The following is a 16,031-nucleotide window of genomic DNA, read 5'->3' as shown; positions in this document are numbered from 1 at the left end:
ATTTCAGGAACACACCAAGTAGCCCCTCTGTTGGCTGTTTCGAGGTGTCCTTACATTTTTCTGTAACAGTGAGAGAATGTAGAGACCGTATCATTTCACCAGAACCAATACATGAAGCCCTATTCGTTTGGGTGCTTATAGTGTCCTTTTACACTGTCCAGGCTCTGTCCTAAACAGGAAGAGATTTCTTCCGAATTGGGGTAAAAGAAAAAAACAAAAAACAAAGACAAAGCTGAAGTCAACGTAATCCATGTTGCCATCTTAAAATGATTCCCATTAAGCAGACCAATGACTTTATACCTCGGACCCCATAAAGATCAATAAGGACAATATGACCAACTTACATCTGTTCCACCACTCGATTCCTGAGCAGAGGTCTGAAACAAGTTTTTCACTGGTGACACTTGACCATTTTCTGGACTTGCTGGAGAGAGCAGATTTATGGACGGGGCGGAAAGCTGGGACGCCCCTATTGTGATGACTGGCTGGGATGTTATCACTCCAGAGGATGGGATCCGCACCATGGAGCTGAGCAGGACCTGCTGACCTGGGTATGGAAAGAAAGGAAGACCATTTAATTGGTAAAGAATATAAATCAAGGCAAGCTGAAATACAAACGAGCATTTATACACCTGTTAGATAAAGGGTAACATTTTCACAGAGGGGCTATGCTTTTCCTCAGGTGGGAATAGGGAAGCCACCACGTTAAGCACAGTAAAGGTTAAGAATGCACAGCATTGTTTCGGTTCATGTTACGAGATAGTTTGAGTTAGTTCATCAAGGAGAGTTGCTGCCACCTAGTGGACAAGAGAAAGCATTACTTCACTGACATACATTACAAGTTCTTCCATACCCCGTGTATGTTCAACATATAACAAGAATTAATTTCCCATTAAATTACCTTAGTCCGGTATTTTAAAAGGAGGTGTACTGCCCTGTATTCAGAATTTACACATTATACAGTATGGGGAAGCCATGAGCTGTCAGTAAAGAGTGATACCGTTAACCATAAAGAACACGTAATATGCCGGTTATGGTACAGTACAGGATCCCTACTCTCAGGGCACCCCCAACAGGAGTTAAACTCCAAGCTGTGAACCGCTATATGCCATTACTGCCATTTGTATTGAGTCCTCTCCGCCTGACCAGAAAGGATCTGAAAAGTCAGAAATGGCGTAATTCTGGCAACTCTCAATTTCCACTTTTAGGAGAGGCCCTAAATTATGTTGGCCACCGCTAAAGGTCGTCCCGCCTGGCAATTAACTGACTAAATGTTAAACACACCAGGACATACACCTAGCCAACACCAACATGCACTATGGAAGATATAAAATGTCTGGGCTCTGGAGACTTGCGCTACTTGTATGTACTCAGGATTCATAAAAAGAAAAGAAAAAACTCCAATAGTGTAATAACCCCCAAAAAAGGTGTAACCTTTTGTGAACTTATTACACTATTGGAGTATTTATTTTCGCTTTTATGAATCCTGAGAATCCCTGGTGACCAACTTACCCAAAAAGGAAGATATCATCAAGAAGCCACTTTCGTTCTCAAGACTTAATTTTTAGGACTGCTGCTAATTTCCCTTTGGGTACCTGTTTTTACTACCAATGGTGTTTTTTTTTTTAAGTATTTTATATTGCATTTTATTCTGATTCTATTGTATAATATCTTCTTTAACTCATCCTTGGCTCCCCCATTTTTCTTTTTTCTATTGTAACAGGATTTTGGAGAGAATTTCCCTTATTTAGGGGTCCTGCCTTTGTATCTAGCGCTGCTCTTTTTCCTTTTTTTGTAATTATATCGCCAATCGCTTATCTCGCTTTAAGTCAGCCCCTCTCCCTTTAAGGAATCCCAGGAGGAAATGCTCTCAAGACCTTCACAGTGTCTCCCAAGCTCCTGCCCCAGCAAAGGGATTGAATTAAGACATAATACCCCAAGATAGCTTCCCCCTATATAAATGAAACACTATAAACCCCTAAAACACTTCCGTTTGCTTGATTAATGTGTGAAGAGTGTGTTCTTTTTTAATTTTACAAAAAGTGAAGATTTATATTGATCAGGCAGTCTTCTGGGCGACCTGCAGGCCGACATTATTTGGGTTATGTGGGGGGGGGGGAATTAATCCTCCCGATGGTATCTTTCGAGGAATGAGGGGTGCGTTGCGGCCCTTGGGGAGTCGGTGGATCCGATCAATAAGAATTTCGGAGACAGGGATGTCTGGCACAATGCACACAGGTAGGCCTTAAAATTCTTCAATTTTCGTCGCCTGTGCCGTGTCAAGGATGCCCCTAACATGCACATTGTTGCGGCGGGAGCGGTCCTCCACATCAGCGAGCTTGAGCTGTAGATCTGCCACCACCTCTCACTCCAGTATGCTGGTCTGCAAGGTAGTTGTGGGAGTCAATGATTTTCATGCATTTTAGAGTCTAGCTTGTCTGTGTGTTCACCTAGGTCAGTAACCGATTTTTGCAAGTCGCTAGTGAATCGCATGTTTGAATATCTTTATGAAAGTCCTGCATTAAAATTCTCATTTTGGCGGTGAAGGTGTCTGATTCCAGGAGAGCTGCTGCAGTCAGTAGTGGGCCTTTCACGTTGTCATCCTCCCTATATGGAGTCTGCTCCTCTGGATTTGTGGAGCAGGCAAGTCTGCAGTCTCGTCACCTCCCTGGCTGAGATCAACAATCTTAGCCTTAGGAGTGTGCGGCGGAACGCCTGGCACCCCAACTTCCAGCACTCTGCCAGACACCATCAGCACTGTAGTTACGGCTTGGCTGGGATCTCGCTGTCGTCCACACAGCCTGGACCCAAGACCAGGATCCAGCTTCCAGTGGGTAAACCTGAGATGAGACTGTTGAGGCTATGCAGGTCCCTCCCCCTCCCCCCCCCCCCGACCTGAGAGTGGACTACAGTAAAAACATATACACAATTACATTGGCTCTCAGGTCTAGGACACTCCCATACAGAATAAGATCATCCCGCCTTGGAGATAATGGAGTCCGGAACTCTACTAAACTCAATTATCTCCAGGCACAAAAAACAAATTTTATAAACACCCCAAAAGTACCTTTAAAACATACAAAATCCCCACAAACGTTACATCCCCTAATAGCCGATCTGAGTGACCAACATATCCAACAATCACCCAGATCAAGGTTCAGGAAATTCCTGGAAGTCATCGTTTTGACTGACTGCACTCATGGTCCTATGTCCAAAATAGTTCCATAGAATCGCGGCCAAGTGCCGCTGGGGACCGACCGAGAATTGCGAGTTGTTCATGCCGAAAATAGTTCCAGGGCATTCGCGGCTAAGTCCCCCTGAAGTCTATTTGCGGTTTTGGTCCATGCGAAATGTTGCCAGGGCGCTAGCGTTCGGTTCTATGCGCACAAATGAAAAGTGCCAAACCAGGGGGAATAAAATATGGGTCTTTACAGTCGCTGACCTGGCCCATAGTCTTTTGGCAGGAGGCTGGCAAGCAGGCCCCTCCAAAAGCCCGTGGCGAAGTTCTGACCGAGAAGGTATGTCCCTTCTTGGTCTCTTCACTCTGCCGTGACCACCTCCTGTCCGTTGTCCGCACCCGTACGGCCAACTCGCGCTTGCAGGACTTCTCGCGGGCGGCTCCCTTCCTATGGAATAGCCTGCCTACTGCCATCAGACTCTCCCCTAGTCTTGCATCTTTTAAGAAGTGCCTTAAAACCCATCTCTTTAGGAAAGCTTATGGCCTCCAAGACTAACCCTTACTTCACATACCTGTCTCTTGCCCTCTCCTAAAGGGCAGCCCACCTTATTTGATTGCAAATTCCTGTCCTAATGTGTTTTACACCCCACCTGGTATAGACTTTAAGCTTGATTGAGCAGGGTCCTCTTCAACCTATTGTTCCTGTAAGTTTATTTGTAATTGTCCTATTTATAGTTAAATCCCCTCTCATAATATTGTAAAGCGCTACGGAATCTGTTGGCGCTATATAAATGGCAATAATAATAAAATAATAATAATGTTCACTACAGAGAGCATTGGGAAGCAAGTGCGCAAGCACACCAAATTGCTGAGGCATCAGCATCTCCCTCAATCTCAAAGGTGATCCTTTGGCCACACCATGCAGAGAGTGGAGATGTTAAATTCCTTGCAGGACCTCATCCGGGAAGTCCCTCTAGTGGCTGTACACGTGGCTGATTGTCAGACTGACTGCCACTAGAGGCAGGCTTGGGAAGCAGTGTAAACACTGCATTATCAGAAAACACAGTGCTTACCCTGCAAATCCTGAATGGACTTGTATCCAATAGTCCAGCTCTCTCCGGGGTTTGGGAGAGAGATATTGATTTGATGACTGATGTGGCAAACCTAGCCACTTCAGATTATGCTGTTATATGTCTAAAGGTTGTCCTAGAAAAGCGTGTCCAATTCTGTTAGTTTATATATTTGCTTATAACTGTAATAGAGAGCGACGTTCGGGAGCGCCGGTCTTTCGGTACTTTCTTCCAAACTATGTATTCGTGACTTTCTGAAAAGTTGGTGGTAAAATGTATTTCGTGCAGCGTTCGGTTAGTTATGCTGGGATCTGAGCGGTACTTTCCCAAAGTGTGCGCTCAGACCCCAGCTATCAGCCGAACGGTCATTCGGTACAATGGCACGAATTAAGTATAAGTTACAGATTTTTGTGTGAAAAGCCGGTTCGGCTGTATGGAGGGATAATCCACTTAACAAGATATTCTTGTGGGAGTATCCCTCTCGTACAGCAGTGCATGGTGGGAGAAATGCCCAGCATGTTCAGTTCCCCATGTAGTCCTCTACTGCATCACCCCTGTAAAGTGACTGGGGAAACCCCTTGCATGGGGAACCACATAAATACTGGAGCTGTGAATAAAATAGTCAGTTGACTCCCAGAACTGTATTTCGTCCGGTTACTGGGGGATTTGGGATATTGCCTTCATTTTCAGCGCTTTACTTGGATTACCCTATTTTACCAGCTGAGATATTGGGATTTAATATTGCAGCTCCGCTACAACTGATCATTGTACCCAATAGCACGGCTCTCTCCATGGTCCACACCTACAGCTTATTCAATGCACGGCTTACCTATATCTACTCTGTGCTAAATATATATTAATATGCGACTAGTGGATTTCTATACAGTATACATACTTGTGTCAATCTCATTTAAGTCCCATAAACCAAACATGCTAATTTAATGTTGGGTAAATTACAATAAGTACTATTGAAGCATGGCTGTCCTGATGCAATTCTTACCACTTGGTGGCGCTGCCGGAAGAGCGATAAACGGCTGCTGTTTGGGAAGAATTGTTGAAAAAGGCTGAAAGATTATGGTTTTGGATGATACAGTGGCAGGAGTCGGGGTGGCTGCAGCTGAAGGAATCAACACTGGTTTCGGCTGAATCACTGGTTTTGGTACCACCGGAGCAAGTTTTCTCGGTTTAACAGGTGGGTGGCCTGCAGAGAATGTGAAAAAGACAACACCTAGATTACTTTAGATTTACTTCACCGCCAGAGATCCTACCATCTCTTACATAGTTACATAGCTGAAAAGAGACTCGCGTCCATCAATTCAGCCTTCCTCACATCCCAAAGAAGGCAAAAAGCCCGGTCTGAAACACTTCCAATTTTGCAAGTAACTAGGAAAAAATTCCTAGATGGGATCGACCGATATTTATATTTTTAGAGCCGATACCGATAATCTGTGAACTTTCAGGCCGATAGCCAATATTCTGTACATTTACCATTTTGAAAAAATAAACTATTTCTAAAAGGTAAATGCACAAAATATACATGCCATGTGTAGTGGATGCAGTGTGTTTAGACAGGGGAGCTGTGTTTGTGTAGTGTGTATATAATGAATGCAGTGCGCGTACAGTGAATGCAGTGTATAGCCCTGTTTATGAATAGATTTCCACACAATGGTATGTACTGGCCCCGAATATATTTGTATAATGTTATCATGTCCCCTCTGAGGCAACATTTTTAACGTTAACTAGAAAGATTTACATTTTTTTTTAAAACGTTTTTCGTAACTAAAAAGCTTCACCTCTTTACCGCCAGAGATCCTACTGCAAGCATGTCAAAACGCAAAGTCTTGATCGGGCTACATAAACAAGGTTTAAGTTTATGTGGGCCGCAAAAAAAATTAAATAATACCGTATATTTTCATAGAAACATAGGTTTATTTTAAAATGTACAGTATAACCACCCCTCCCCCCAGCATCCCCCTCTAACACCCTGTGCCAAATCTGATCCTCCCGCTGACTCACAGACTCACTGACAGACACACAACTTTTCTTTATTGCTCCTTACCTTATGGAGCAGATGTAGGGCATCTCCCTGGGGTCCTTCTATCTGCTCCCTCGCACAGTTTAGTGATGCCGGAATATGACCCGGCTTCACTTCAGACAGTGCACGCGAGTGAGCAGTGAGGAGCAGGAACACTGAGCTCCCTCGCTGCCGCCAAGAATCTCTCCTCCCCGGCCGGGTAAATGAGCAGAGTAGGCACCTGCAATATGGGGAAAGCAGGTGCCTACTCCGCTATTACACCAGCATGTACTCACGGCTCGCCCGGCCGCAAAGATGGTCCTTGATGGGCAGAGTTTGTAATGCTTGTCCTTCAGTCTCTTTACTCTGATCTACTAAATGGATCTCAGCCTTAGCACATGGGTTCCACAGCAGAGCAAACCAAATAAGAGTACTGCTTTATTTCTGTCTCACAGGCACCCACAAAGAACTCCGCCTCTTGCCTTAAAAACAATCCAGGTCCCGTTGGGGCCTATTTGAGGACAAGCAGGCACTGGAGAGCTTGATGTTGTTAGAGATAATGGGTAGGAATGAGGGTGAATCTGTTTGCTACACTACCTGCACATGATGTATTACCACACCATGTAAGAAAAAAAAAAAAAAAAAAACACCAAAACAACAACAATGTATCCCCTAAATTTTCATGTACAACATAGAATTAGCTGTAGTGGTTAGGGTGATAAATGCAGCCTTTTGAACTTGACGCATCATTCAAAAGAGTTCAACAATGCTGATCGGGGGGAGGAGTTACTATGTCCGATTACCAACTGTGTCCGTCTGTTCCATAAGTCATGGATTCATTGCTATTACCCCAACACCCACCCTGCTCCTGTTACCCATATCCCTGGTAGAGCGATCCTCCTCAGTGACACAGAGTCACTGCCTGATCATCAGAGTGAAATTTGCCAGAAATATCACAGCAACTACAACTTATTCCATGGCTTACCCAGCTACCATGCTTTGCCGATCCCAACACTACCAGATAAGAAAATATGTTTGATGGTAAAACCTTTTATTAACAGTACTGTAACATACCGGCGGTCTGTGATGAAGTAACCACAGGTTTCTCTTCCACTTGCTCAAGACATGTGGGGCTCTTGGTGGCTTCAGAATATAATGAAACTGGAGACATCTGGGAGTTGGAGGACACGTCGAGGTCTTCCTAATGGAGGTAAAATAGCTTTATGAGAGAACATATCCATAAATCGAGAGACACTACGTGAGGAGTTGGGAGTCTGAGAAGTAGCATTAATACAAAATGCCAAAAAAATAAAATAAAAAACACTACATGTCCAGTTCATATGGCAGTGAAGAGATTTGTATTAGAGAACAGCCTTACTGGAACACTGGACGGGACACAAGTATATAAAAGCTCCAATTTCTGTAATAGCCACTGTCTGGCCATGTCTTGATCCAATCCCCTTGAATTGCGTGAGTCACACCTGCTGGGTGAAGGAGACCAGGAGAACCGAAGAGCAGAGGGTCTTCAGTCATTCACAGTATACACAGAAAGTCCAGTGTTCAATGTAAATTCGAGTGTTGTGTACCATGACAGGTACAATTTACAGAGGGCACGCGTAACGTGACATCCACACAAACTCACTGTGCTAAAACCAATAAAATATCTCCACTAACCAGTTCCTGAAAGGAAAAGAGCAACATGTATTGCGGCTTACCGGTACATACTGAGAAGACGAGGAGGAAACAGAATGAGGAGACTGCATGGAACAGATGGAAGAGGCTGGAGATAAGGGCTCTGGCTTCATGTGTTCACCTAATAAATAATATCACAATATATCAGCAATAAAGGATATTAAAGTAAAAACACAGCAGGATTTATATAACAAACCAATAAAGGAAAGGCAAGTCACACCTCCTTAAACTGGGTCATTAAAGGACCTTCTACCAGCATAGAACAATACTCTGTTATCGTTAGCAAGGCTCTGTAGAACGCATAGTACATTACATGTCAATATTGGTTCTATGCCATGTAAAATGACACCTTCGTGAGATGGTCTTCATCTCCTGTAGTTATGGTGACTCGAGCCCCTGGCACCATTAGTTGGCAATGGGTTTAACACTGAAACAGGGTCCCCATGTGCCCACAGTCTATTCCTTTCTGCTGCTTTGTCTAGAGCAGCCATGTTAACTGTACATGGTACAATCAGTCCATCATTGGTATAACCAACATTGGGCTACAGTCTACCACATCCTCAAGATGGGGTGCTGTCATAAGCACACAGGGAGTCTCCTTCAATGTAAAATAGGAAGAGATTTAAAGGCACCATAAACACTTAAACTAGATGGAGGAATACATACACACAAGAATATATTTAATGTCCGATGTCATGATCTAAGAGGGTAGAAGACTTTGTACAATTCTTCTCTCATGCGACCAAGTAGATTTAATATCTGCAAATGTACTTCAAGAGAGGCGGACAGAGAAGCAGTTTTCACTGCCTCAAGCGATCAAACTCAAGGCTCAAAATTCCCGCTAGCCACTAGAGGGTGAGAATTCTCCCCTGGCCAGTGTGCCACGGAGTCTCCAAGATTGTAGAAACTTGCTGACTATTCGCATAGGAGAGAGCGTCTATAATGAATGCGGCGGCAAGGCTCATCTTCTTGTCCACCCACACCTCCCCCTTTTTCAGTCCCTCCATTGGCTTCCCGTAAGATATAGGGGTCAATTTAAGATTCTGACACTCGCTAACAAATCTCTAAACAATCCGGCTCCAACCTGGCTATCCTCAGTAATACACAAATATGTCCCGTCTAGGACCCTTCGCTCTTCCTGGAGACCAACATCTAACATTTGTCCGTACTCCTACCTCTGACGGTAGCCTTAAAGACTTTTCTAGAGCTGCTGTTAAGACTCTCACCCAATCTCCACTCCTTCCAAAAAATCTTTGAAAACTTACTTCTTTAGAAAAGCGTATCAATTAAACTGAACACTGGACGGGACACAAGTATATAAAAGTCAATTCCTCTCCTGAAACGGTCATCATAACAAAACACCAAGCTCTCCATGAATACTATCCTAGCAACCTACTTTTCTATCCTTCCCTTACCTTTTGCGTCACTATACCCCTCTAGCATGTAAACTCACTGAGCAGGGCCTCAATCCCTCTGTTACTGTCACTATACCCCACTCCCTCTAACATGTAAACTCACTGAGCAGGCCCTCAATCCCTCTGTTACTGTGTCACATTACCCCACTCCCTCAAACATGTAAACTCACTGAGCAGGGCCCTCAATCCCTCTGTTACTGTGTCACTATACCCCACTCCCTCTAACATGTAAACTCACTGAGCAGGGCCCTCAATACCTCTCTTACTGTCACTATACCCCACTCCCTCTAACATGTAAACTCACTGAGCAGGGCCTCAATCCCTCTGTTAAAGCTGTACCCCCCGTTTTTGGGGTACATCCAGAACTTGGGTAAAATAATGTACGTTTTAATTATGTTAACTGGTTATCTGAGGGGAGGAGACGTGGGGGTGTTACCATGCATATGATTGGTTAATTTCATCCTCCCCGTGGGAGTGTCCTGTGTGTACCTTTTTCTGATAAAAAGCAGGCTGGGTGTTCCAGTCCTCAGTTCTTCTTGACCCTTCAAAACGTAGCCTTGTCTCGTTATTGGAGGGAATTGCTGTATCACACTGGGGATTGCTATGCTCTGCATATTCCCCTGAGCTTAATCACTTAGCTCTTTTAAGAGCTTGTTCCGGATACGCTCTCCTGGTGGAGAGGTCTTCCCCACACGGTCCTGAATGCTGGAGGTTCATTCCAGGGTGGAAGGAAGATGGCGCGGCTCCAGTTAAGCTACGGCGGTTGTGGAGCGTGCGGTGGTTGTGGTGTCGTCTGCAGTGCTTGGAGTCCTCTGAGAGCGCTAGGAGCATCCATCAACGGAGGGTACTCGGTCGGAGTACACGGAGCTCCGTTACACCCACTCCCTCTAACATGTAACCTCACTGAGCAGGGCCCTCAATCCCTCTGTTACTGTGTCACTATTCCCCACTCCCTCTAACATGTAAACTCACTGAGCAGGCCCTCAATCCCTCTGTTACTGTGTCACTATACCCCACTCCCTCTAACATGTAACCTCACTGAGCAGGACCTCAATCCCTCTGTTACTGTGTCACAATACCCCACTCCCTCTAACATGTAAACTCACTGAGCAGGGCCCTCAATCCCTCTGTTACTGTGTCACTATACCCCACTCCCTCTAACATGTAAACTCACTGAGCAGGGCCCTCAATCCCTCTGTTACTGTGTCACAATACCCCACTCCATCTAACATGTAAACTCACTGAGCAGGGCCCTCAATCCCTCTGTTACTGTGTCCCTATACCCCACTCCCTCTAGCATGTAAACTCACTGAGCAGGGCCCTCAATCCCTCTGTTACTGTGTCACTATACCCCACTCCCTCTAACATGTAAACTCACTGAGCAGGGCCCTCAATCCCTCTGTTACTGTGTCACAATACCCCACTCCATCTAACATGTAAACTCACTGAGCAGGGCCCTCAATCCCTCTGTTACTGTGTCCCTATACCCCACTCCCTCTAGCATGTAAACTCACTGAGCAGGGCCCTCAATCCCTCTGTTACTGTGTCACTATACCCCACTCCCTCTAACATGTAACCTCACTGAGCAGGACCTCAATCCCTCTGTTACTGTGTCACAATACCCCACTCCCTCTAACATGTAAACTCACTGAGCAGGCCCTCAATCCCTCTGTTACTGTCACTATACCCCACTCCCTCTAAAATGTAAACTCACTGAGCAGGGCCCTCAATCCCGCTGTTACTGTGTCACTATACCCCACTCCCTCTAGCATGTAAACTCACTGAGCAGGGCCCTCAATCCCTCTGTTACTGTGTCACTCTACCCCACCCCCTCTAACACGTAAACTCACTGAGCAGGACCCTCAATCCCTCTGTTACTGTGTCACTATACCCCACTCCCTCTAGCATGTAAACTCACTGAACAGGCCCTCAATCCCTCTGTTACTGTTCACTATACCCCACTCCCTCTAACATATAAACTCACTGAGCAGGGCCTCAATCCCTCTGTTACTGTGTCACTATACCCCACTCCCTCTAACATGTAATCTCACTGAGCAGGGCCCTCAATCCCTCTGTTACTGTCACTATACCCCACTCCCTCTAACATGTAAACTCACTGAGCAGGGCCCTCAATCCCTCTGTTACTGTCACTATACCCCACTCCCTCTAACATGTAAACTCACTGAGCAGGGCCCTCAATCCCTCTGTTACTGTGTCACTATACCCCACTCCCTCTAACATGTAAACTCACTGAGCAGGGCCCTCAATCCCTCTGTTACTGTTCACTATACCCCACTCCCTCTAACATGTAAACTCACTGAGCTGGGCCCTAAACCCCTCTGTTACTGTGTCACTATACCCCACTCCCTCTAACATGTAAACTCACTGAGCAGGGCCCTCAATCCCTCTGTTACTGTGTCACCATAACCCACTCCCTCTAACATGTAAACTCACTGAGCAGGGCCCTCAATCCCTCTGTTACTGTGTCACCATAACCCACTCCCTCTAACATGTAAACTCACTGAGCAGGGCCCTCAATCCCTCTGTTACTGTCACTATACCCCACTCCCTCTAACATGTAAGCTCACTGAGCAGGGCCCTCAATCCCTCTGTTACTGTGTCACTATACCCCACTCCCTCTAACATGTAAACTCACTGAGCAGGGCCTCAATCCCTCTGTTACTGTGTCACTATACCCCACTCCCTCTAACATGTAAACTCACTGAGCAGGGCCCTCAATCCCTCTGTTACTGTGTCACCATAACCCACTCCCTCTAACATGTAAACTCACTGAGCAGGGCCCTCAATCCCTCTGTTACTGTGTCACCATAACCCACTCCCTCTAACATGTAAACTCACTGAGCAGGGCCCTCAATCCCTCTGTTACTGTCACTATACCCCACTCCCTCTAACATGTAAGCTCACTGAGCAGGGCCCTCAATCCCTCTGTTACTGTGTCACTATACCCCACTCCCTCTAACATGTAAACTCACTGAGCAGGGCCTCAATCCCTCTGTTACTGTGTCACTATACCCCACTCCCTCTAACATGTAAACTCACTGAGCAGGGCCCTCAATCCCTCTGTTACTGTGTCACTATACCCCACTCCCTCTAACATGTAAACTCACTGAACAGGCCCCCAATCCCTCTGTTACTGTGTCACTATACCCCACTCCCTCTAACATGTAAACTCACTGAGCAGGGCCCTCAATCCCTCTGTTACTGTCACTATACCCCACTCCCTCTAACATGTAAACTCACTGAGCAGGGCCCTCAATCCCTCTGTTACTGTGTCACTATACCCCACTCCCTCTAACATGTAAACTCACTGAGCAGGCCCTCAATCCCTCTGTTACTGTGTCACTCTACCCCACCCCCTCTAACACGTAAACTCACTGAGCAGGACCCTCAATCCCTCTGTTACTGTGTCACTATACCCCACTCCCTCTAGCATGTAAACTCACTGAACAGGCCCCCAATCCCTCTGTTACTGTTCACTATACCCCACTCCCTCTAACATATAAACTCACTGAGCAGGGCCTCAATCCCTCTGTTACTGTGTCACTATACCCCACTCCCTCTAACATGTAATCTCACTGAGCAGGGCCCTCAATCCCTCTGTTACTGTCACTATACCCCACTCCCTCTAACATGTAAACTCACTGAGCAGGGCCTCAATCCCTCTGTTACTGTCACTATACCCCACTCCCTCTAACATGTAAACTCACTGAGCAGGGCCCTCAATCCCTCTGTTACTGTTCACTATACCCCACTCCCTCTAACATGTAAACTCACTGAGCAGGGCCCTCAATCCCTCTGTTACTGTTCACTATACCCCACTCCCTCTAACATGTAAACTCACTGAGCAGGGCCCTCAATCCCTCTGTTACTGTTCACTATACCCCACTCCCTCTAACATGTAAACTCACTGAGCAGGGCCCTCAATCCCTCTGTTACTGTCACTATACCCCACTCCCTCTAACATGTAAGCTCACTGAGCAGGGCCCTCAATCCCTCTGTTACTGTGTCACTATACCCCACTCCCTCTAACATGTAAACTCACTGAGCAGGGCCTCAATCCCTCTGTTACTGTGTCACTATACCCCACACCCTCTAACATGTAAACTCACTGAGCAGGGCCCTCAATCCCTCTGTTACTGTGTCACCATAACCCACTCCCTCTAACATGTAAACTCACTGAGCAGGGCCCTCAATCCCTCTGTTACTGTGTCACTATACCCCACTCCCTCTAACATGTAAACTCACTGAGCAGGGCCTCAATCCCTCTGTTACTGTCACTATACCCCACTCCCTCTAACATGTAAACTCACTGAGCAGGGCCCTCAATCCCTCTGTTACTGTGTCACTATACCCCACTCCCTCTAACATGTAAACTCACTGAGCAGGGCCCTCAATCCCTCTGTTACTGTTCACTATACCCCACTCCCTCTAACATGTAAACTCACTGAGCAGGGCCTCAATCCCTCTGTTACTGTGTCACTATACCCCACTCCCTCTAACATGTAAACTCACTGAGCAGGGCCCTCAATCCCTCTGTTACTGTGTCACTATACCCCACTCCCTCTAACATGTAAACTCACTGAACAGGCCCCCAATCCCTCTGTTACTGTGTCACTATACCCCACTCCCTCTAACATGTAAACTCACTGAGCAGGGCCCTCAATCCCTCTGTTACTGTCACTATACCCCACTCCCTCTAACATGTAAACTCACTGAGCAGGGCCCTCAATCCCTCTGTTACTGTGTCACTATACCCCACTCCCTCTAACATGTAAACTCACTGAGCAGGCCCTCAATCCCTCTGTTACTGTGTCACTCTACCCCACTCCCTCTAGCATGTAAACTCACTGAACAGGCCCCCAATCCCTCTGTTACTGTTCACTATACCCCACTCCCTCTAACATATAAACTCACTGAGCAGGGCCTCAATCCCTCTGTTACTGTGTCACTATACCCCACTCCCTCTAACATGTAATCTCACTGAGCAGGGCCCTCAATCCCTCTGTTACTGTCACTATACCCCACTCCCTCTAACATGTAAACTCACTGAGCAGGGCCTCAATCCCTCTGTTACTGTCACTATACCCCACTCCCTCTAACATGTAAACTCACTGAGCAGGGCCCTCAATCCCTCTGTTACTGTTCACTATACCCCACTCCCTCTAACATGTAAACTCACTGAGCTGGGCCCTAAACCCCTCTGTTACTGTGTCACTATACCCCACTCCCTCTAACATGTAAACTCACTGAGCAGGGCCCTCAATCCCTCTGTTACTGTGTCACCATAACCCACTCCCTCTAACATGTAAACTCACTGAGCAGGGCCCTCAATCCCTCTGTTACTGTGTCACCATAACCCACTCCCTCTAACATGTAAACTCACTGAGCAGGGCCCTCAATCCCTCTGTTACTGTCACTATACCCCACTCCCTCTAACATGTAAGCTCACTGAGCAGGGCCCTCAATCCCTCTGTTACTGTGTCACTATACCCCACTCCCTCTAACATGTAAACTCACTGAGCAGGGCCTCAATCCCTCTGTTACTGTGTCACTATACCCCACACCCTCTAACATGTAAACTCACTGAGCAGGGCCCTCAATCCCTCTGTTACTGTGTCACTATACCCCACTCCCTCTAACATGTAAACTCACTGAGCAGGGCCCTCAATCCCTCTGTTACTGTGTCACCATAACCCACTCCCTCTAACATGTAAACTCACTGAGCAGGGCCCTCAATCCCTCTGTTACTGTGTCACCATAACCCACTCCCTCTAACATGTAAACTCACTGAGCAGGGCCCTCAATCCCTCTGTTACTGTCACTATACCCCACTCCCTCTAACATGTAAGCTCACTGAGCAGGGCCCTCAATCCCTCTGTTACTGTGTCACTATACCCCACTCCCTCTAACATGTAAACTCACTGAACAGGCCCCCAATCCCTCTGTTACTGTCACTATACCCCACTCCCTCTAACATGTAAACTCACTGAGCAGGGCCCTCAATCCCTCTGTTACTGTGTCACTATACCCCACTCCCTCTAACATGTAAACTCACTGAACAGGCCCCCAATCCCTCTGTTACTGTGTCACTATACCCCACTCCCTCTAACATGTAAACTCACTGAGCAGGGCCCTCAATCCCTCTGTTACTGTGTCACTATACCCCACTCCCTCTAACATGTAAACTCACTGAGCAGGGCCCTCAATCCCTCTGTTACTGTTCACTATACCCCACTCCCTCTAACATGTAAACTCACTGAGCAGGCCCTCAATCCCTCTGTTACTGTGTCACTATACCCCACTCCCTCTAACATGTAAACTCACTGAGCAGGGTCTCAATCCCTCTGTTACTGTGTCACTATACCCCACTCCCTCTAACATGTAAACTCACTGAGCAGGGCCCTCAATCCCTCTGTTACTGTTCACTATACCCCACTCCCTCTAACATGTAAACTCACTGAGCAGGCCTTCAATCCCTCTGTTACTGTGTCACTATACCCCACTCCCTCTAACATGTAAACTCACTGAGCAGGGTCTCAATCCCTCTGTTACTGTGTCACTATACCCCACTCCCTCTAACATATAAACTCACTGAGCAGGGCCCTCAATCCCTCTGTTACTGTGTCACTATACCCCACTCC

At 46.4% G+C, this 16,031-nt stretch overlaps 1 protein-coding gene across 1 annotated transcript in view; it reads right to left on the bottom strand.

Annotated features, from left to right (window-relative positions):
- The window catches only part of ATF6 (activating transcription factor 6), a 101,174-nt gene that overhangs the window by 68,278 nt on the left and 16,865 nt on the right, over positions 1-16,031 (bottom strand). The window contains exons 4-7 of the mRNA XM_063427124.1: positions 7,978-8,075; positions 7,337-7,463; positions 5,249-5,449; positions 345-547 (exon numbers count right to left, since the gene is read on the bottom strand). Coding sequence (XP_063283194.1) covers positions 345-547; positions 5,249-5,449; positions 7,337-7,463; positions 7,978-8,075 — 629 coding nt within the window. The remainder of the gene's footprint in view (positions 1-344; positions 548-5,248; positions 5,450-7,336; positions 7,464-7,977; positions 8,076-16,031) is intronic.

This window comes from Pelobates fuscus, chromosome 7 (assembly GCF_036172605.1).
Source record: "Pelobates fuscus isolate aPelFus1 chromosome 7, aPelFus1.pri, whole genome shotgun sequence".
Taxonomy (NCBI): Eukaryota; Metazoa; Chordata; class Amphibia; order Anura; family Pelobatidae; genus Pelobates; species Pelobates fuscus.
The sequence above is the reverse complement of the archived record's forward strand: the minus strand, read 5'-3'. Positions and strand labels throughout refer to the sequence as shown.